This window comes from Chelonia mydas, chromosome 2, assembly GCF_015237465.2.
Source record: "Chelonia mydas isolate rCheMyd1 chromosome 2, rCheMyd1.pri.v2, whole genome shotgun sequence".
In the NCBI taxonomy this organism is placed as follows: domain Eukaryota; kingdom Metazoa; phylum Chordata; order Testudines; family Cheloniidae; genus Chelonia; species Chelonia mydas.
The window spans coordinates 73,414,188-73,437,742 of record NC_057850.1 but is presented as its reverse complement, the minus strand read 5'-3'; the positions used below and the strand labels follow the sequence as shown (position 1 = coordinate 73,437,742).

The following is a 23,555-nucleotide window of genomic DNA, read 5'->3' as shown; positions in this document are numbered from 1 at the left end:
GCATATAACATAGGTAGTCAGAGACAATTAAATACTTGGGGATAAAAATACCAAGGAAACTTGAAACACTTGTAAAAATGAAGTGAGCACCAACCTTTCTAAAACTAGCCGAAGACTCCAGTTCCTGGCAAGAGCTTTCTCTGAGCCTCTGTGGGAAAATTAACACAGTTAAGATGAACTTAATTAGATTGTTGTACATTTTGAGTAGACTACTCATCATCATCTCACCATCCTATTTTAAAGGATTTAGTAAGATTATCAAGACCTTCATATGGGGCCCAGAACAATGCCCCACACTATCTTGGTGGATGCTTCAGCTCCCCTTTGATAGAGGCAGGAGATCCAGGAGTCTGAAGCAGCTCTATCATGTCCCAGGCCTCCACTGGTTCCAACACAACCACCACATCCCCTTAAGCCAATCTGCCTGCCAGGGTTCTTGGGAGCTTCATACTACAGAGAAAAACAGAGTGCCCTCTGTAGTGGCCACCTGGAAAGCATTGTCCCTGGAGAGCATTGTCCCCTCTTGGCCAATAGATTCCATACAAAAGCCACTATTTGGAGTCATTCTGACTTACAGATTGCCAACCAATCACATGACGAGAATGGACAGAGAGAGGCATTACATTTGGTTGATAATCTGGACATAGTTCCAGTCCATGTCCTGCAATATCAATGTAACCTCCCAGCCACAGTGATATGGCAATATATATGGCTAAAACATTTATTGAGCTAGCTCTTTGGCCCAGATGCCCTGAGGCTGTCCAACACCCCTGAGAACTGAGTATCGTAGACATGTCCCTCAAGCCCATGCATGCTTTTTTGATGGCAAAATACTGAGCCTTGACTTTATTACTAAAATCTGGGACAAAGAGCTGGCACATCCTTTAAAGGCTCCACAATGGTCAAATGCATTATACAATGCTGTGCTTCTATAGTTTTATGATTATATTTAATTAAACAAAAACATTGTTTAGAATATATTGGACACCACAGAGACCACATAAGATTGAAGCTGTTCCTTGGGATACACGCTGCGGCTGCAGGACAGATAAGAGCACCCTTCTCCAGCTGTTGTGGGAACGTCCTCTAGTTAAACATCTGTAGAAAGTTGACAATAGAATTAAAATGATTTGGGGCTTTAGCAAGCAAACATCACTCAAGAATTATGTATTAGGTTATTTACCCATGAATTTGGGCATTTGATCATGATCATGATCATGAAGTGAGCGATTTTACAGAAGTAAATCAATGCACAGAATAAAACAATGGTTTTCAGACCTCTCTGACCTAGTGACCAAATAAGAGCCAGCCTCTGCCACAGGGAGCAACTACATGAGTTAGAAGAAATCTGGGCTCCAGTTTTAGAAACATTTGACTAAGGAACAACCTGGAGCCCAGTGGCCATTCCAGACCTCCTTTCTTTTCCACCTCCCACCTTCCAGCCTGGGTTTCACACTTCCCCTCCCTGTCTTGCCTCTGATTTCCTCCCATTAATTGTAAAGTTTTGATTTATTTGATTTTTACGGTTTAATATTAAGATTGTAAAAATTGTTTTGCATGATATATCATGGCTATGCTGACAATTCTATATGCTTACTCTGAGTTTATCATTTTCATTTGTGTTTGCTTTTTGTATCGTGATGTTTTATTGAAAAGTAAAAATTAATAAGAAACCCTTAATAACAAAAAAAAAAAAGCCACACGCCAAACCCCTAGGCTGATTGCACTTACTGAGTGAGTGACCCGGACAGTACTGCAACTAAGCCATGAACTCAGAACCTTGTAGTTTTCACTTTGCAGGTAGCAGAGCCAGCGAATGAACTAAAGTACAGCTGCTTGCTGGCTAAGCCAGCAGGGGCTTCTCTCAGCTGGAAGCTGCTCTTCCATACTTCAAACCCTACCCTCCCTTTTATGGAAGATGAGAGTAAATAAGTAGGTCAGGATCGTGGTTCTACGCTTCTCAGATTTTGTAATGAAAAGTAAGTAAATAAATAAAGTTGATGGATCAAAAATCTCTCCTTCTATTTCCCCCCCTCTATGTTTCCAATGTGTTTTCCCCTAAAACAAGTGGCTTCAGTGCTCTTGCTTCTAATTCTAAAGAAATGCCAGCATCTAAGATTTCACAAGCAACCCTACAATAATAAACCAGCAGGCATGTGGGACGGAGGAAAAAATAACCAGTTTTAAGATTCCATGGGGATGTTGTAAACATCTTCAATCAAAAATGATTTTTAAAATCTTGAAAGCACTTTGACAGCATCCTTCTAATTCACCACTGTAATCCACATCCCTGCTGCTTATGTGGTTGCTCGGAGTCTCAGAAAAAGATTCAAGTGACGCACCTACACGCAGTTGATATATTGTAACCGTCCCTCAATTTTCTTTACAGCATCATTTTACTAACATAGATAAACAGAGTACCAAAGCAAAGATGGAATTACAAGATGAATTACATACATTCACAATTATTAGGAGCCTTTTCAAGTTTCTTTCCAGACATTTATTACTGGGAACGGGGATGAAAAATGCTGACATAAAGATCTCTCTCCACACTGAAGGAAATTAACTAAATTATGTATTATACTTGAAACCCTTTACTCACAGGCTAGGAGACCAATTCTTCATTGCTCCCAGGCCCTTTTCTGCTCCAGTGGGGAAAAGGGGACTCAAAAGATTTTTTGGTCAGCAGAGAGCTCAAAACCACCTCTTCATCCTCCTCCCCTGCTATTTTTGTTCCTGCTACCAAGGAAGCTAAGCTGGAACAGAGAATTGGACCCCAGGACTTTACATACCAGACCTTGCACAGGGCAGTGTGGATGAGTGGATAGGACACTGGATTAAGAGTCAAAAGGCCTGGCTTCTCTTCTGGGTTCAGCCACCTCTCTGTGCCTTTGTTTTCTCCTTCCACCTTTTGTTGTGTCCATCTATATTGTAAACTCTCTGGGGCAGGGTTGTCTCTTACTATGTGTTTGCACAGTACCTAGCACAATGGGACATTTCAGGTCTAGTTCAATATAAATAATAACCACCACCATATGGTTGAACTGTGCCACCATCTACTTCTTATTAGTAGTATTGTTTTATGTTTTATTAATTTGGTTCTTCTGGACTCAGGGGTTGGAATTCTTTGCCGGGCCCAACAGCTTCTGTAGAATGTCAGCTTTCATTTAACAAAAAGTTTCTTTCCCTTGTGATTGCCAGGTTAACCTTCCAAAGAAGACTGCAGTGAAATCTCACCGGAGCTGCAGACAGTACCACCAACTCAGAGGAGTCAATTTCTCCTTCTTTTCAATGGAGCCCTGCCACTGAAGCCTAATAACAATGTTTTGTTTAAACAGTCATCAACAATGTCACTGATCCTTATAGCAAAACCATATGGCTCCCCTGGGATTGGGGTGGTGTTTAGAATTGTGGGAACACCCTGAGGAGAGCTCAACCATCATAATTTTTTCCATTTTGTGGGCTGGAAGGTATTTTTCCTTTTTCCGCCACAGGTGAGCAAGTAGATCCTAGTCTACTAGCTCTCATTCAGAAAGTTCTCCAGACATGGTTGGCAGGTAGTGATGGTTTCAGTCTTTGAACCTCTGACAAAGAGTCTAAATACAATAGACACATTTTCTTACCTGCTAATTGATTTTCTGTGGCTTATCAGGTGCCCATAAACAGTAAGGGCCAAAGCTTAGAACTGCAGAAGCCACCCAGGGGAATTTCCAGGCTATCTGGGAAGGAGGCCTTCTTGGCCTACGTTTGGTGCGACCCACACCAGGCAGAGCAGACAGCCCATGTTCTTTATTGACTTGAGCTGGTTATTTATTTACTTTAAACAAGTGTGTAAGAGTATGGTGGACGCCTGGCTTTTGGGGAGGATGCTGAGAGAAAGAGAGATGGGTGGTGGATGGGGTTTTGATGAAAGGGATCAGGTCTGTCAGGGAGCAGTTCGATCATCTCTCAGAGCTGCAGAAGGTCAATAAACTAGATGCTTCTCAGCACTCTACAGTAATTCAGATCATCTGGCACCCATTGCTCTGTGCTTTTACAACCTTCCAGATCTGTGGGAAGAGGGCAAATGTGTTTGACAAACTCCTTTGTCCTGAGGACTGGGAAGACATGCTGAGCACAGGGTTTCAGGTCAGAGTACCCACTGCAATATCTGGATATAGGGTGGTGAGACTAGAATTCAAAAAGATTCAGGGAAAAGGGGAAACAAGATTCGGAATGAGTTTCCTGTGAAGTGGCCAATAACCCAGATGAAGAAAGAGCTATTTAACCAGGTAGGCTGGAGGTTCTGTTTCCTCAGCAAGTGCAAGGTTTTCAGGGACAAGATGGGTCTGAGAGTGGTACTGAGCCCAGGGAACCAGATTCTAGCAAGATACTTGTTTACCCATTATTCACATGCAGAATTGGATGGTGAATGATGACTTGATTGGCACTCCCAGATGGTGGCTTATAGTTTCAGGATTCTTTTGTGAAAGAGGAAGGCTTAACCTGTAGGTGAGTGTATAACTTTTCCAAGAGGCATATGTTTTTGTAAAAGAATGGGTGAGCTTTTCTCTAAGTTCACCTGTAGGGGCTAAAACCACTGTAGGAGAATGAGAGAACACTCAGAGTGAATCCTGCTGGGACTTAGCCCAGATGAGTTAGTTTCCAGGTAAGGAATAAAAATGTGCTCCTTCCTGAAGGCCATCACCATCACTGATATGATCATAGTGAAATTTCGGGGGAACAACTCAGAATTTAGGTCATATGGGAGACAAGCTGTCCCTCAAAAGAAATGGGTGTAAGTCTGGAGGCTTTTAAAGAGGGATAGGGACTTGAGCTCTAAGTAATTGAAGGATTTGATTTCAGCATGTAATGAGTCTGAAAAAGATCCCTCGAGATTCCTGAGGAGGGAGCCTGGAGAAGGGGATCTGTGGTGGCGGGCATGTTTGGTGAGTGTCTATGAGGGATGGAGGGTGGGAGAGAGGCCTATGCCTTTCAAAGGGGAGAGAGCAGGAAGGCCTTGAAGGCTCCACTGAGCCACACAATAGTGCCAAGATTTTTTGCTTCTCCCTCAAAAAATAATATAAAATAAAATTAAAAAGAGCGACTGGGGAAAGGGGTTATAAAGTAAATCCCTTACCTCCTCTTTTTCTCAGCTGTCCCTGGCATCCAGTCGAGCTCTGGCTTTAGCATGGTGAGCTCCGCAGTTTTGGTGCATTCCAGCTGGCAAACAGCTGGGTGGACACACTGCTCAGTTACTGCTTAGCTGAACATTTGAAGCGCATCAGCCCTGCAAAAGAAGACTAGGGAAACTGCAGTCCTGGCACCATTACAAACTCCTTCTATATGGAGAGTGAAAAGCCTGCATTAGCTGTGCTCTTCCATGGCTCTTATGGTTGAAGACTAAAGATGTTACCTCAGGAAGAGTCACTTGTGACCTCCCTCACTTTGAGGCAGGAAGATGCAGAGGAGTCTGCAGATATTGCCTGAAAACAGAAGGGGCTAACATCAAATCTCTTGCTCCTGATTGGTCCTTCAATTCCTGACAGACACCAGAGGAGAGGAACACCACATTCTCTCCACTGGAAAGCAGAACCACAGAACATTTTTGAAGAAAAGGGCGAGAACACGGTGTTAATTACAGTAGGAGAAAATACATCTATTAAATAATGGGCAGCAATTAACAAGAACTTGCTACAATATTCACAGAGTCAATGGCAAGTGCTTTTAAAGGACACTTGATAGATTTTTTGAAGAATAAATTTTACCAGTTAGATTTTGTTGCCTCAAGCCAGGTTTAAATTGTGAAGCATTAGTGACTTGGACCTCATGATTTATGCACCGCCTGCTTCTGCTCTTATTGAAGAAATTCTTCATTAGAACAAACCTCTAGCTTGAATCATCCAAATGGATTTACTCAATGTTTTTGAGAACTGAGTTGTGGCAACTCCAACAGCTGGCATGGAAGTTCCCTTTTCCTGTTTAAAAAGGACAATGCTGATAACTGATTAGACACTATGTTTGTTTAAACGTTATAATGTTTCACAATCATTAAACACAGAAATCTGTTTATTTACCCAAACAAAACAGAGGAAATCATTCCAGCCCTCAGTTTTTGAATTTTCATTTAAACTTGTGAACATTAGTTCACAACTTAGATAGATGTTTGTGTATCTATGTACCTCCAAAATACTCATATTTCATAGCCTTTTTCACATTAATATTCACCAACAGTATCACAAAAGTTCTTTTTTTCTTTTTTGTTTTCTTTACATAACGTAAGCAATAGTAATTCTAGAAACACTAGAGGGGAAAAAAGCATAGCAATGTCCACATTACAAGAAAAAGTGCACATTACTGGGTCACAATCACAGTCATTACTTGGAAAACTATATGTAACAAGTAGATATAAAATATCACTGATGCCTTCAACTCATTGTCAAAAACTGAATTACATAAAAATTTGTACATGAAATAAGGCAAATTCAGGAATGCACAAGGAACTTGTTATTCAACAAAAGCTAAACAGAACAAATAGTACAGTAAGCATGAACAAAAGTACTCGTCTCTATATATTCAAAAATAAGCTTGCCTTAGTGCACAAAAAAACACCATTAATGTGTATTCAACCTTATAAAAGAAGAAATAGGGGATGGGAAAAATTGGGGAGAGGAGAGAAGAGTTTAATTAAAGTTGCAGCTGCATCCATTTATAGTTTTTGTAGAGTTTTCAGCTAGGTGTGAGCATTACACAAATCACTCCAGAAATGTCAATGGCCTTTTTTCTGTAAGTATTTTGTTTAAAGGAATAAATAAATAAATAAATAAACACAAGAGTGCAAATTTTCAGATTGTCACTTGCAACCTCTTAACATTCAATCATCTACATCCAATCGCTACTCAAGGGACTTGTTCAAGACAGCAGCAGCGATCACGGAGTTAAATGAGCTAGCTGTAAGAAACCAATTTTTTTAAATGATATGTCTTTTAAAAAACCCCTCATCTCTAGTAACTGATAATAATGCTGCAATATATTACAGGATTGAGGTGAGAATGGCATGAATGTAAGGAAATGCATGCTTCCTTTCGAAGTTCTTCCAGAGATGACAATTTACAGTACACAAGGGAAGGGTTATCCAGCATTGAGAGTTACTTGTAGAAAGAATATGAAGTTGGGGAGAAGGGCAGGGTCAGGGGGTTCTGGAGAGGAAGAGGGGGACTTACAATATCTCCTCAAAACGTTTTTAGGACCAGTGAAAAAGTTTACCAAAGTAAAAATGAAAAATTTTGAATGAAAACAAAAGGTTTTTTCTGTTTTGTTTTTATAAAAATTACATTTCTGAAAATACAAGATCCTTTCCATTGCAATTGTGTCCTGTGGCAACAGGACTTTTGGCAACGTTTTGCCATATACTGCAGCTTTAAGTCCAATGAGTCAGTAGCACATTCCACTAATATTGCACTTGGATCTTGAACCAATTTTTACCACCACAGCATCGTCTCTTTCCTCCACTTGTTAGAACGAGTTAACAATCTCTAGCCACTTTTTTTATATTTATGCTGACACACTAAAACAAAAAGCAATAGGCCGGACACATTAAAGTACCTCAGAACTATCGGAGGTCAAAGTTCACTTGAAGCACCTTAACACATCACTTTATGGATCAAGAACAGTGTGGCATTATGGTAATTAACTCTCCTAAAAAGACTGCAGTAACTGAAGCGTCTGCTCTGGGAACTCAAAATGTCATTAGTGGAAACTCCGAGATAAGACTAGGCCAGCACAAAGGTCATGTGACTCAGTTCTGCTGCAAAATAAGGTTTTCCAGTTCATCTGCAGAACGCAATAAAAATGCTGCTGATTCTCGATACCCTGCAACAAGCTGCCGGACTGCATTTATTTCAGTTGGACTCAGCTGAGGTCTAGAGCTTGTACTACTGGAGGATCCGGAGCTGGTTGCTAACTGCCTCTTCATACTGAGATCTGTTGGACCTGGAAATAACAAATGGAAAAAATGGAAGCATTTGGTTTTCCTGACAGAAAAAAGTTTCACTACAAAAGATTTGTAGACACAATTCAAGAGCAACAACAAACTGCTCACAGCAGTTTATCAGTGAATGGTGAAAAGCAGTAGCTATTCATGGTGAGGGCATGCTGCAGTTCATTTTTATATGTAACAGGTTTCATTCACTCTTTGGCTTCTGCTAACATAGTCCAGGGTACGGGGTCACTGGTGGTGGAAATGTCAATCTCAAGAGGAAACCTTGTACGTGCAGGGGGCAGAGCTTGCTCAGCAACTGGCCTACACATAGGACTTGCTTCCTGAAGAGATTGGGATAAACACAAAGCTCCAGAACAAAATGCAAAACCAACTTATTTCCAGCCATCCCGCAGTAACTTCAACAGAATTACAGTTTAAAGGGTCGGGGGGTGTGGTGGGGGAAACAACTCCCTACTCAGTGGAGGAATGGAAGGAAGGGAGAGAGAGAAGCTTGATTAAAACAATAATATATTTGTAAGGCCCTGGTGATGGGAGTGGTAGATAAATAGACATTAACAGAAAGCACTAAGGCTAAGAGCTATACCGATTTACATCAGTTGAAGAAATGGCCCTTAATGTTACTTAATTCTATTTCCTTTTTGACAACCCTGAGATAAAGCTAACGGTAGATAATGCTGATAATGCCATATTGCTGCAGTCACTGAAGTCAATGACAAACCTCCCATTGACTTCAGGGGAGCGCAGGCAGAGTCAGGCACACAAAGAGACTGGTCACACAGAACCTGCACTGTTAAACATTCTCACATTGAGATCTGGAATAGGTATCACGAACAGGTGAAATACAAAGACAGCCTAGCCCTCCATTCACGTTCACCAGTTTTATATTGGTATGACTGCCTTGTTTTAATAGTTACCCCGATACACATGGGATGAAGGAGAGAAGTAGGCTAGTGAATCTACCTAATTGTCATCATACACTATAGGGCAATGACTATATCACGATGAAGCTCAAAAGGAAAACTCTAAGGAAGTAAAATCTCAACACAGCATACTGAACAAGAGTACACAAATCATAATGTCAGCTTAGCTGAATGGTTGTAATAAGCCATTAAAGACTTATATTTATTGTGCCAGTACTGAAAAATTGGCCATTGAAATATTGAGGGCACCATGCTCCACATGAACCTACTTTAATTTTTATGAACTTCCCTGGACTCTCATTCATGTCATAGCCAAAAACACACAGAAAATATATGGCAGGGCAAAGTTTCTGTAGCAGAAGAAATCTTTTTCTGAAATAAGAATGAATGGTTTTGCTCCTCAGCAATCCAGATTTTTAAATAGTTGAATAGAATACTAAATTTATTTCATTGGTAAGTACAAACTTTTGTAATGTTCTCCTTACATTAATGGGCTTTTCCTTGTAGTATTTCAGCACATGCAGTGAGACATCTCTCTCAAAGGAAAGCTAGAAGTAGGCCTGATGCACAATTGGCATAAATTGGTGTGGTTCCATCAAATCAACAGAAGCCAAGGATCTAGCCCAGTATCTTTAAATGTGCTGATTAACCCCACAGGGAGATTTTAACTCCACAGAGTTCATTTTTTCTAAAATCCTAATGGAATCTGGAAGGAAAATTCTATCCCAACTGCAACCAAAATCCACACACTGCACATGCAACAGATCATCAAAACTCAGTCAGAATTCACCTGAGTCTAACAAACTGAATACTGGTACAGAGGATCACTGAAGCTGTGGGAGCTCACTCTACACCCACATCTATACCCAATTGTCTGTTTGCGGCACCTCGGTCAGCTGGGATTACAGCTCTTCCTGCAGCCCTTTTGATGATCTTGGACACATATGGGACAGTTACCCCACCTGGTAAGAGAAGAGGAGATGCTAAGGGAAGCAGCTGGATGAGCTGAAGGCTTTGAATCCCACATGTAGAGAGGAGATTGAGCAGGAATTGGTGACCCAGGTTACCTCCCGGAAACAGTTTGAAAAATAAAGGTGAAATCTAGAAGATTTCTCAAAAGAATGCCCAAAAGAGACCAGAAACCCTCCCCTCTTTTCTGTTGCCTTTATTTTAAATTTTCCCATCTTAAGTGAAGTGAATCACCCCTTCCTTGATGTTTGAATCATCTCTTCTTAAAAGGCAGAGCTGAGCCCTTGTCTCCCTGAGTACATATTCTGTGCCACTGAGAACTATAGGCACCAGACTCATAATGTTTTTAAGTCATGGAAAACTTTATGCACCCAATCAGGATGAAGTTCCATTGTGCTATGCTCTGCACAATCACATACCAAGACTTGGCTCTACCCTGAAAAGTTTACAATCTAAGAAGGAAAGTGACATATGAAGCATAAGAGGAGAAAGATATAATCAAATATATGTTGGTTCTTTCTGGATGACTATAGCTCAGTTTAAGTGCCAGCCAGTCCCATCTGTCCTCAGCGTGCCATGGCAGAGGTGGCAGTGCTGTAGGAGAGAGTAGTAGCCTTACAGATCAGCGCAGGGAGCATTGTCTAGGTTTAAGGGGCAGCGTGGAAGAAGGCACAGAGCCATGTGTGTGAGAAACCGATATGAGCAAACAAGGCTGTCACTGGTGGCAGACAAGGCATAAGGCAATGTGACAGATGAGAAGGGCAAATAAGGATGGGCAGATTTGTGAGTGGCCCACAGAAGTCAGGAAAAGAAACTTGAACTTGATGCAACAAAACATCTAGTGGATGTGGAGGAATTCAACATGGGGGAAGATGAGATTGGAGTGTCAGGCAAGCCAGACAGCCTGAGCAGACGCCTTGTGTGTGGACTGAGGGGAAAGCTGGTAAAAAGTCATTAAACACTGAACCCATTGCACTGCTCTGGGGCAAAGTGTGATTCTTCTCAGCTCAGACGAAGCCCTACAGATTTCTACCAGGACAATGAAGGAGTTATTTCTGTGCCAGATTACAGCTTTCTGTCCCAAACCATTTTGAAAATAAGTTGAAAGGATTTCTTTTAATAAGGGGAAAGTATTTTTCTTTCACTCTCCTTGTACTCAGATGCAGCTGAACCATCCTTTTTCTAAGTTTCCAAAGGGATCAACTGTACCTTTCAGCACAGTCGAGCACTGCGGGCAATACAGAGCCACACTGGCCCACAGGAGCTCCAGGAGACACAAGAAAAGTGCTGGCTGCTACCCTTTTGTGGGATGCAGCGTGCTCTCCTCTCCCACCCATGCCGCAGAACAGCGAGGAGTGAGGGAACAGTCCGTGCGTTCCCTTGAATGCAGAAACTGCAGCTGTGTCCAATCCTTACCTGGGTTTTGAAATGGCGCTCTTGCAACGTGTCTCCAGAGCACACCTGGGTAAGGCCCAGGTACAACTTACCTATAAGAATTTATCCTGGGCCAGAGACCAAACCTAGGTAGTTTCATCCTGAAAGATTCAAGTTTCAGAACATTCTGAATGACTGAAAAGGGCTAAAATGAGAGTGTACACAGCCTCATCTATACCTGTCACTAGCGCTCCCTGGATAATAAATATAGTGCAGTGATACTTCCATTTGTGCTGAATCCCTATCCACTTCACCACTGCCCCAGTCTGAAAAGAAATGAAGTGGGTATGACCCCCCACTTAGTAGTACACGTTAAGAATGTCATAACTCATTTGTAGCTCCATCAGTCGTACTGGTTTCTTCGTGAAATAAGGCATAAATGTATCACACACTCTTCACTGTCTGTATTTTTCTGCCCATCCATATGCAGGTATCAAATACTCAGAGAGAAACCTGAAGCTTTAGTAATAAGAATGAATCTATACAGATTTATATAAGCAGGTGGCTGATTATATAAATATAAACCATAATGTATATATAGGGATATAGAAGGGATTTAGGCGCCTAAAGTGACAATTGGCACCTGAGTCCTTTTGTGACTCTAATCCTGGGTGTACTCCAGTACTGAGCAGTACCTATAACTACTGGGCTATAAAATAGGCTCATCTGAGGCTTCCTCAATTTGTCCCGTTGACGCTGTTCCACGGCGGATAAATACATTAAAAATGCATTGGCGCAGGGAGACTGGATCTCCCACTTCCCCAGTGAGGGCTCGAACCAGCAGGCTACAGTGTCATTGTCACGCTTACTTTCTCGGGCCCAGTATTACTGCACTGTGGCTAAACAATGAAAGAATCACAGCTCTGCAACCATTCCTGGGGATTGCTCTCTGTACCCAGCTTCTCTGCAGCTCCTGGGTTGCAATGCAAAAGAGCCTGGCCACTTCCTGATTCAGGGCCTTTCCCCTTGACTGGCCAGTGTCGAGCGGACTGATGGGAGTTGTAGTCCCCTGCTTAGCAAATCCATTGTTTATTTCTACGTGCACACATGAGTAGGTCTTTTAAATAACTAGTTAATGAACTGCTTTCATGGACCTTTATCTCCTGAAGCCACCAGTACAAATGATTACATCTGGGGAAAACTGGGCAGCTTAAAGAGAGTTTCTTATACTATTTTCCCCTTTCCTTATGTGGGAATTCATTTCTTAATAACCTTATGTTCCCTATTAACCTGGCACTGTGCCCAGCAGCAGGAAATGCACTCCCTTTCATTAAAGGGAATAATAATCTGCATTTTTTGCGATGAACCTTTCCATTTAAATTTCCCCTTGAGTATACCAGGCCTGCACCTTTTGGAATACCCTGGCCTGTCACAGAGTATTCCAGTTTTGATATGCAAGGATGATCAGTTTGCACAGTCACTTTGGTCTGTGGCAGTGTGCAAACAAAGATTAAGCATGTACTGGACACCTGAAGAGGGGGTCTGTATTTTTTATTTATTTTTATTGCTTAGTACACACTTTTATAAATCAAGACTGTTACCTATCATTTTCACCATAGCACAGCTTCTTAAGCAGTGAATTAGACAAGGTGCTCAGAGAGATCTTTCTGAGGGCCACAGTGAGACTGATGGATTTACATTTTAACTTTAAATTTAGGGAGTCACTCCAATTACATTCACCTCATTTCTTTTGCAAAGCTTAATGGTTCTAGTTTAACTAAATAATTCAAAATATAAAACCCTAGGAATCCTGTCTTCATGTACTAAACAATCATTTATCAGATTAACTGCTGAATAAATCTGATATTAAATACACTGCTGGACAAATGACTTTACTGTAAACTGCAAGATCTAAAAGTGAACTAATTATTGCTTCATATACTACTCACTGGCAAGGTTAATTATTTAAAATTCCAGAGTCAGATGTATGATATGACCAATGGTGATATAAACACTGATGGTTCATGCGTGGCAACACCATATGTGAGTTGTCTAAGCAATAATCTCTTCAGAATTGCACGCTACCAGTGGGTAACTATCATTTTGATAGTTAATAGCCTGCTGAAAGAAAATAATGCTCTAATATATTTAACATAGACTCTCAAATTGGTCGTTATTATTGTAGGCAATAATTATAAGAGCCATATCTCATTCAAAAAGACTGACATTTGATTAAGCATGTGTTAAGATGTCAAATTACTTTACCCCATGACAATTAACCAACTTTTTTCATCTATCACGATGCAAAAGACACGTTCCCCAGATGTAGGGCCACTGCCCATACCTTGAAATCTATTATGCAGAGTCTTTTTACTGTGTAATTTTTATTCAAATATTTTTCTTCAAGTGCCACTGCAACTGCTTAACATGCATTCAGATCGTTTCATATCGCGTTCCACTAAAATTAGACTTTGATAGTTGTTTTCTATTTATGTTATTTTTTTCCAAGCGAGCATTATTTATTCTGATTAGAAGTATGATTATTTTATTTTGCATCTACCATATTTCTCCTCTTCCTCTCTCCCAAAAGAGGGCAGATATGTGCGAAGCAATAATTCTCAGTGCTGGGACATTTCTTAGGCCAGGGTAGCAGACACTAATGAATTGGACTAAGTCTTTTTTCTCCATTTCCCTTCCTTTCCATGCCCTCAGCTGCATGGGAAACAAAACATTCAGCTAATTCAGTTAAAGGAAACACAGCTTTGTAGCTTGACAAAAAAAGTTAGAACAGAAAGATGTCTGTAACAATTCACCATCAAGCATCTTCAAGTGACAACCACAAGACACTTGCTTGGAGATGGAGATGATGACTGAGGTCCACCAGTGTCTGCCCCTACCATCACAGGAAATCATCATGTGGAATACACCTACCTCATCCTAATAGATGACCCCTGCTCTACTATGCCGATAAAGGTGCAAAATAATGTACCTTCCGATATACCCTGTCAGAGAAATTTTTTCCCGATTCCAAATGTGGGGGTCAGCTTAATTTTGAGCATGCCAGCCTGAATCACCACACATAAGGATGCTGGGGTCCACACAAAGTAGAAAAGAATAAGCACATTGAAAAACTGTTTCCATTGCTCTCAGTAAGAGGAAGGAAGGATGATCATAAGATGGAAGTCTGTCGATAATACAGGAAGTCAGGAAACTCCCAGCTCTGCTATAGAGCTCGTCAAGTCACTTAACTTCTCTGAACCTTATTTTTCTCTTTTGTAAAATGGGGCTAATAATACTTGTCCAAGCTCTTGCCCCTGTCCCACAACCCTGCATTTCTTCCCTTTCCCTCCACACCTCCCAATCCTTACCTAACACATCTAAGTCAGGCTACTTCCTCCTTTCCCTCCTCACTGTCTGGATGCCAACAGGGGGAGCATTTGAAAGCACAGGAAAGACTGTCTTCCTGCTCTCAGTTCCTGTGCCTGGCAACACAACAGATCCCACCAGCCAGGAGAAGCAAATACATGGAAAGTCCTGCTCAGCCCCTACAGCAGAGGTGAGCAAACTACGGCCCACGGGACCGTCCTGCCCAGCCCCTGAGCTCCTGGCCCAGGAGGCTGTCCCCACTCCCCCACAGCCATGCCGCTGTGCGGCGCAATGCTCTGGGCGGTGGGGCTGCAGAGCCCAGCCTGACCCAGTGCTCTGTGCTGCGCGGCGCGGCTGCCTGTCCTGGTGCAGTGGCGCTGCCAGCCACTGGTGCTCCAGGCAGTGCAGTAAGGGGCGTTGGATAGAGGGCAGGGGGAGTTCGTGGCATGGATAGGGGTTGGGGCAGTCAGAGGGTGGGGAATGGGGGTTGAATGGGGGCAGGGGTCCCGGGGGGGGCAGTCAAGAAGGAGAGGAGGGGTTGGATGGGGCGGCGGGGGGCGGACAGGGAGCAAGGGGGATGGATGGGGCAGGGGGTCCCCGGGGGGGCAGTCAGGAAGGAGAGGGGGAGTTGAATGAGGTGGGGGGCAGTTAGGGGCAGGGGGCGGTCAGGGAGAAGGGATGGTTGGATGGGGTAGGGGTCCCAGGGGGCAGTCAGGAAGGAGAGGAGGGGGATGGATGGGGCAGTGGGGGGTAGTTGGGGCGGGGGTCTGGGGACCAAGAGCGGCGGGGGCGGTGGATGAGGCAGGAGTCCCGGGGGGGCCATCAGGGGGCGAGAAGTGGGGGGGGTCGGATAGGGGTCAGGGGCCGGGCCATGCCTGGCTGTTTGGGGAGACACAGCCTCCCCTAACTTGTCCTCCATACAATTTCAGAAACCCGATGCAGCCCTCAGGCCAAAAGGTTTGCCCATCCCTGCCCTATAGCCTTGGTCAGGCACATGCTCAGTCACACTGTGGGGACGGCGCATGCCCAGTCCAATTGGCAAGTCAGAATCTGAGGAGGATGGAGCATGCTCAGTGCAGACAGAATTTTTGGAGAATTTAGCTGCCAAACTCTAACAACCTCTCCCGAGCATGCGTGAACTGAAATTTTTCAGAAGCTCAGAACCTGGCCAAATCTGGGTTCATTTTCATGGGGATGGCAAGAGGCACATTCCTGACACCAGGATGACACCCCCCAGCTTGCCAAACTTCAAGCCCCTGCTCCAAAGCATGGAGGCGCTAGAGCTTCTCATTGAAACAGCTTGAGATTTTTTTTAATAGGTGAAAACCAATGTATTTCCCCCCTGATCTTTTCTTCAGAAATGGCCGCACTGTTTTAGCTGAAACTTCCCCAAAAAAATTCAGCCTGAGGCGGTCACTTCACATGGAAAATTTCTGCTCAGACAGTTTATGTTTGGCGAACAACTGAAAACAGGGTTCGTGTTTATGAAAAGTGTGGGGAAACCTTAACTATGGTCATTGCTACCTGTGCTACCTATAACAATAGTATTGTTTATTGCAATGAATATAGGGCCTCATGCTCCCATTTTAGGGTTGTTGCCATGTAGGGAAGTAAACACAGATTGTCCCTTACTCTAAGGTCCCTTTATACTGTTCTGGCAGTGTAAATGGGTTTTAACATGTGAGTATATTACATCTATACCTACTTCAAGTGAGTACAGTCAGTCTGCAGAATTTTTCTATTCAGTTGCATGGTAGGGAAATGTGTCCCCTAAAAGTCTGGAGGGTTCAACCTCCTAAAATTGCAGTTCCCCTTTCATCCATGTGGACTTTAGGGACGTAAAACAGCCAAGGGCAATCTGCTTGGAGGCTTGTTGCTTTCTACACCGCTCTCTGCTTCTTCATGACAGCCTGACTCATACAGGGGCTGTCAGGGTCTCTGCCAACCCAGAAAGCTTCCAAACAGAGGGAGAAGCCATACATGTTATTGCAGACTCCATGTAAAAGAAGTTGAACTGATTTACCCTGTGGGTTTGAAGTGGGGAAAGAGAATTTGTCACTTTCTGCCTAATTTCTTTCCTGTTCTGCCCTCCTCAATTCCCTATTTAAAACCGAGGTGCCTCTTGTTCAAGCTGCTGCAGCCCCATCCTCTCTTTCCTTGCCCATCCTTGCCTTTTATGCTGAGCAGTTTCATGGCTCCCCCCCCCGCCACACACGCTTGTATAAGGAACTAATTATGATTCTATCATTAGACATGTGGAAGCACAGGCTGAGGAGGCAAGCACCACACAGCAGGGTATAGACAGGTCCCTAATGAGCAGTGGGGCATGAGTAATTGGGCCAGGGGATGCCTTGATTTGATGGATGGGATCAGAGAAGGGAGGAAATTTACAGGGCAGGAGGCAACCAAATTAAACGAATTACGTCATATAAAATATAAATGTCGATAATGAAATGAGTTACGTCATATAAAATACACATGTTGATTTGACTATTAGATAAGAGAGCTAATTGGAGACAGTAATTATATTACTGTAGGGAAATGTCCAGAAATAGATATTCAAGCCATGAGTTTTTATCCAGCTTTTGCAAAAGCCTTTATTTTGTAGCAGATACAGATGACAGTATGTGTCTATACACATCCTGACTAAAGTGTGGGCTTGTTTTTACACTGTCAGAACATTTGTAAACAAGGCAAAAATGTCTGATGGGGATTATTGAATTCAGAAGTAAATGCTTTCTCAAAATGAAGACTTCTTCAATAAAAGAAATAATCAACAAGCAAAAATTCTTCTGCAGAGAGGGCAAACACTAACCCTTCCCAATATACTCATGCACACGCTAAAACAGAGCAGTGAGCTCCCTGCAAAAAAGAGCCATTGGAGGAGAGGAACTATTGCTCACAACTTCCCTTTGGGCTCTTTTAGAAAGAATAGCGCTACTCCAGAGCAGCCCCATCTACCCCAATTAATGCCCACAAACAAGCCAACAAACTCTCATAGTCAATTGTATCAAACGTTGGTGACAGATCTAATCATCACAGGCATGCTATCTTCTTCCATTGCCAGGAAGAGACCATCAACTAATGCAGTCAGTGAAGTTTTTACCCCAAATAAATGCCTATAATCAGATTGACTGCAATCAAGGAAAATAAGGAATCAAGAAAGTGCCAGAACTGCCTTGCTACAACCTATCATAGAATCATAGAATATCAGGGTTGGAAGGGACCTCAGGAGGTCATCTAGTCCAACCCCCTGCTCAAAGCAGGACCAATCCCCAAATAATCATCCCAGCCAGGGCTTTGTCAAGCCTGACCTTAAAAACTTCTAAGGAAGGAGATTCCACCACCTCCCTAGGTAACGCATTCCAGTGTTTCACCACCCTCCTCGTGAAGAAGCTTTTCCTAATATCCAACCTAAACCTCCCCCACTGCAACTTGAGACCATTACTCCTTGTTCTGTCATCTGCTACCACTGAGAACAGTCTAGATTCATCCTCTTTGGAACCCCCTTTCAGGTAGTTGAAAGCAGCTATCAAATCCCCCCTCATTCTTCTTTTCTGCAGACTAAACAATCCTAGTTCCCTCAGCCTCTCCTCATAAGTCAGGTGTTCCAGTCCCCTAATCATTTTTGTTGCCCTCTGCTGCTGGATGCTTTCCAATTTTTCCACATCCTTCTTGTAGTGTGGGGCCCAAATCTGGACACAGTACTCCAGATGAGGCCTCACCAATGTCGAATAGAGGGGAACGATCACGTCCCTCGATCTGCTGGCCATGCCCCTACTTATACATCCCAAAATGCCATTGGCCTTCTTGGCAACAAGGGCACACTGTTGTCTCATATCCAGCTTCTCGTCCACTGTAACCCCTAGGTCCTTTTCTGCAGAACTGCTGCCGAGCCATTTGGTCCCTAGTTTGTAGCAGTGCATGGCATTCTTCTGTCCTAAGTGCAGGACTCTGCACTTGTCGAACCTCATCAGATTTCTTTTGGCCCAATCCTCCAATTTGTCTAGGTCCCTCTGTATCCCATCCCTATCCTTCAGTGTATCTACCTCTCCTGCCAGTTTAGTGTCATCTGCAAACTTGCTGAGGGTGCAATCCACACCATCCTCCAGATCATTTATGAAGATATTGAACAAAACCGGCCCCAGGACCGACCCTTGGGGCACTCCACTTGATACTGGCTGTCAACAAGACATGGAGCCATTGATTACTACCCATTGAGCCCAACAATCTAGCCAACTTTCTATCCACCTAACAGTCCATTCATCCAGCCCATACTTCCTTAATTTGCTGGCAAGAATACTGTGGGAGACCGTGTCAAAAGCTTTGCTAAAGTCAAGGAACAACATGTCCACTGCTTTCCCCTCATCCACAGAGCCAGTTATCTCATCATAGAAGGCAATTAGATTAGTCAGGCATGACTTGCCCTTGGTGAATCCATGCTGACTGTTCCTGATCACTTTCCTCTCATCTAAGTGCTTCAGAATTGATTCCTTGAGGACCTGCTCCATGATTTTTCCAGGGACTGAGGTGAGGCTGACTGGCCTGTAGTTCCCAGGATCCTCCTTCTTCCCTTTTTTAAAGATGGGCACTACATTAGCCTTTTTCCAGTCATCCGGGACTTCCTGCTCAATTACCTTTCCTAAAGATCTGAGGAAGAGCTCTGTATGGTTCAAAAGCATGTCTCTGTCAGCAACAGAAGTAGATCCAATAAAAGATATTACCTTACTCACTTCGTCTCTCTAATTTCCTAAAGTCAGCAGATGGGACTCAGGCCAATAGTTAGCCAGATTGTCAACAACAAGTGTTGGTTTCTGAACTATGGTGTATTGTTCTTGTTGGTAAGAGGAATTCAGAAAAGAAGCTGGATTAAACAAGTTTTGAAAGGTAGAATATAGTATTTTTCAACCTCTAATTGCTTTACTTCAAACTAGACATAACAATAAATCAGATCCTCATGAAGCTGTGCCTATTTACATCAGTGGAGGATCTGATCCAATATTTGTACTCAGCTTTGTTACGGACTTAGGGCTTGATCTTGTCCTGTTCTGAATAGCCACATTTAAGCCACAAGGGGACTACACACAGTACTAAGCAGTATGCCCAGCAGTTAGCAAGTCTGGGCCCCTAGTCATGTAACTGATACGAGCCTAGAGATACAGCACCCTTTAGATTAGTTTTCAGTATTGTGGGGGGTAAATGCATCCACAAACACACATACAGAAACATTGGTAAGGAAACTCACCACTGCTAGAAGCATCGCTGAGATTTAGCAGCCCACTTCCTAACCCTCTGTAACTATGGTAACTGTAGGTCCCATTTCCATTGATGTACAACACCTCCTGTGTGCTGGAAACAGCGGATGTTGAATAAGTGACCTGGGCTGGCTCTTGTTTATATTGTTTGTCAGCTGGAGCAGCTTCATCCTGCCAAAACAATGTTTCATTGTAAGGTTTCAAATAATTGTTAAAGTTCACCTTGAATGAGAGGGGCTGTTTTATTGTTATTTAAAGCTCCCGAAGTGTTACTTGCACAACAGTGTAATAAACAAGAAACAAGCATGTACATGTTTTCAACTGACAGTTTATCAACTGAAAAGAAATCAGGAGAATAACCATGAACATAGATTTCCTACAACCGCCACTATAATTTATTTATTTGCATTTTGCTAGCAAATCACAACATGCTGGGTGCTGTCCAAACACATAGGAAGACACAGACCCTGCCCAGAAGAGCTTGCAATCTCCTGAAAAACTTAACTCTAAATCAAAATAAAATGGAAGGAACTGAAAGCAAATGATTACTCTCTGGCATTTAAAGCAACCCTCTTGGTGCAGAAAATCAGTTTTTTCTTGTTACAACAAACCAACATAAAATGCATTGGCATGTTCTCTAGATGGATCGATCAGCATCAAAGATACCAGGAAATAGCAGGGGGGAAAAAGAGAAGGAAATCATGCTTTCCATATCTGTGGAATGATGTGGCATTACGACACAGGAGACCAAACTTTTCTGAGCTGGAAGCTTTTGTTTGTTTATTTTGCATATGAGTTTGAAGAGTTAGACACAACCAAGATTATTCAAGAGAAAAAACTGTATTATTGAAAGAAGCTTTTAAAGTATGTTGCAGCAGAATACTGAGAAGTCAGATAATGAATTGCATTAATAACCAAAATGGGCACTGGGGACATTAATTTGTACTGAGGCATATATTTGCATTATTAAGATACTTGGCTGTACTGAATTCCACAATAAGTTCTCTTCAATAACATATAAGAATCCAAATAAAGGATAAAAACTGCAATGTATTTTTGCCAAAAGTTTAATGTAATTTACTTTTTATCTTCAAAGGTCATGCTGTCTGTTATAAAGCAGAATGGAGTTTTTTTCCTGTGAGAAAATATTCAATAAGCTATGCAGTAAAGTTTTAGCTTGGCAAGAAAGCTTAAATCATCATCCATTCCCTAAAATTCCCAAAGCTGCTGCCTTATTTTCTGATTTGATATGAGGACTTTTTCCAAAACTAGATGATATTTCCATTCACATACTCGCTCAGGGCCTGATACAGTTCCCAGCAAGGTTGATGAAAAGATTGACTTCAAAGGGAGTTAGGTCGGGCTCTCAATCCTCTTTTACAGGGCTCCCTCGTGTTTTAAAAAGCATCAGCTTCCTCCTACTTTGTCCTTGCAATCGTACTTTGGATAAAAAATACTCTCTCTGTCTACCTAGATATTTATACCATGTTCTACAACAGATTTATTCTTTCCTTCAAGTGTCTTTGCTTTTAAAATTTGGAAATGAAACAAACTACAGTGCCATAACTCTGAGATATTTGATGTTCTATGCTAGTTGATCAATACTTTCTTGGTAGGTACAACAGAACAACTGGTAGTCTTTGCTTCAGGTTTTGCAACACAGGCCTGTATGGAATGATGCCTGTAACCCACATTGCGGAAATGTTTATATTATTCACTGAGGAATATTCAGTATTATGAAAAAAGACATTGAATGGTAAAACTCTAGTAATGTGTTTGAAAAGAAAAGGATGCTATTTTCCAAGTGAGCTATGCTTGCTCACTGTTTCCCAACAGTATTGGGAGCACAACTGAAAGGAACAGTGGTCAGAGTACCACTTGCATTGCCACATATTGAAATTTTGTAATCCTAATTTGCCTACATTTGCACTGGTCTTTTCCTTTTAAACAGGCATGTATATTTTTAAAAACAGAGGACTAGATAGAGCTGTATACAATTTTCCTACAAGACAAAAAGGTTTTTTGGCCCATTATTTAACAAAAAAATAAAATAAAATAAAATTCCAGAACAGATTAAAATTAAAAAGTATAAAACAATACCAAAATAAGCTTGTGTTTCTGTCCACTTTGACTAAACCCAACATTTTTATGGGTTTGAAAACAGTAGGAAGTTTTCTTTTTTTGACTAGGGATCTGGTGAACATATTGCAAAGGGAAACAAGAAAATTGAGTTAAGCCTGTAAGATTCTGCACTGAAGCCACTTCTAGAGCCATTGTTTGCATGAGTGAAATCTACAATTACATGACACTACCAGCTCCTTTTAATTGTTTAAAAATGTATTTAAAAATTGTGGATTGACAGAACCGGAGACTATTTTATTCACAAAACAAGTACAGCATAAGCCAAAGTACTGCATAAAGACTGACGTAGATTTACTGGCCAGAGTCTCAGCTGGTATAAAAATTGGCATTGTTTCCTTAATTTTTGAGGGTGCTCCAAACTTTATATGCATTCCATCTTTGGCTTCTTCACTGAGACTGCCAACAACAGCGTCAGCTATTGCCAACTGTGGTTGTGTTTTTCGTGATGCGCCCAAAAATCATGACGAGCATATTAAAATGCTGACATGGGTCACACTTTATATTAAGGACACATTTATAACTAGATTACAAAGGGTTAATAAATGGTTAATAGATATTTTAATAAATGGATAGTCAATTCTTACAACATGCTACTCCTGTCTGTAATATGCTTATAGAACCTATAAACCATTTATGAACCCTTTCTAAACTATTTATAAATGTACCTTTAATATCAAGTCTGATCCACTTATGGCTAGACACCTGTTCACCTAGCATTTGACTAAAATCATCATCATTCTGAAAATAAATGAGATCACATCCTTTTAAAAATGTTTCTCTTTCCATTTCGTAAAGCAAGTACTTAGGACCTGAGCACATTGTCTAGGAGCTGTTGGAACACACGGGTTAGATCAGAGAAGAGCATAAATACCTTTTTGGCACAATTCATTCTGAGAAATAAGTTACTTATTTGTTTTAGAAAATAGGAGCCTACACACGTGCTTGGTAAGATCATTACCATGGCATTTATCACAATAAATACATTCTACTTATGAGCCTAAGTGTGTAATGAAGGAGAAATTTTTCCTAAGACAGTAGGCATACTTATATTATCTAACCACAGAAGTGATTAAGTATACATTAAAGAGTAGTACATTATTTGAAAAATGTACATGTTTCTGTAAAATGTACATTACACAAAAACTGCACTTTATATTCCAAGCAGCTGAAGACTAGCTTTCAAAAAAAAAAAAACATGCACAGCAATATGGGTCAAACATAATCTCCATCAATCACTTGTGAGAACATAAAGTAGGGTTGCCAGGCTTCCGGTTTTCGACTGGAACACCTAGTCGAAAAGGGACCCTGGTGGCTCTGGTCACCACAGCTGACCGGGCCGCTAGAAGTCCGGTTGGCTGCAGCGGCCAGCTCCATGCGGCTCCCGGAAGCGGCCGGCATGTCCCTCTGGCTCCTAGGTTCAGAGGGTTCCATGCGCTGCTCCTGCCCACGGTGTAGGCGCTGCCTCGAACGCCAACTCCGCAGCTCCCATTGGCCATCTCTGCAGACAGGTGCAGCGCACAGAGCCCCCTGGCCATCTCTGCACCTAGG

At 42.1% G+C, this 23,555-nt stretch overlaps 1 protein-coding gene across 4 annotated transcripts in view; it reads right to left on the bottom strand.

The window, feature by feature from the left end:
- Positions 1-6,030: 6,030 nt before the first annotated feature.
- NOL4 (nucleolar protein 4) overlaps positions 6,031-23,555 on the bottom strand; it is a 246,880-nt gene continuing 229,355 nt past the window's right edge. For all 4 annotated transcript variants that reach the window (XM_007058785.4, XM_007058784.4, XM_043539666.1 and 1 more), the window contains 2 exons: positions 19,856-20,036; positions 6,031-7,971 (listed from right to left, as the gene is read on the bottom strand). In XM_007058785.4, the coding sequence (XP_007058847.1) occupies positions 7,778-7,971; positions 19,856-20,036 (375 nt within the window). In that variant the 3' untranslated portion in view covers positions 6,031-7,777. The remainder of the gene's footprint in view (positions 7,972-19,855; positions 20,037-23,555) is intronic.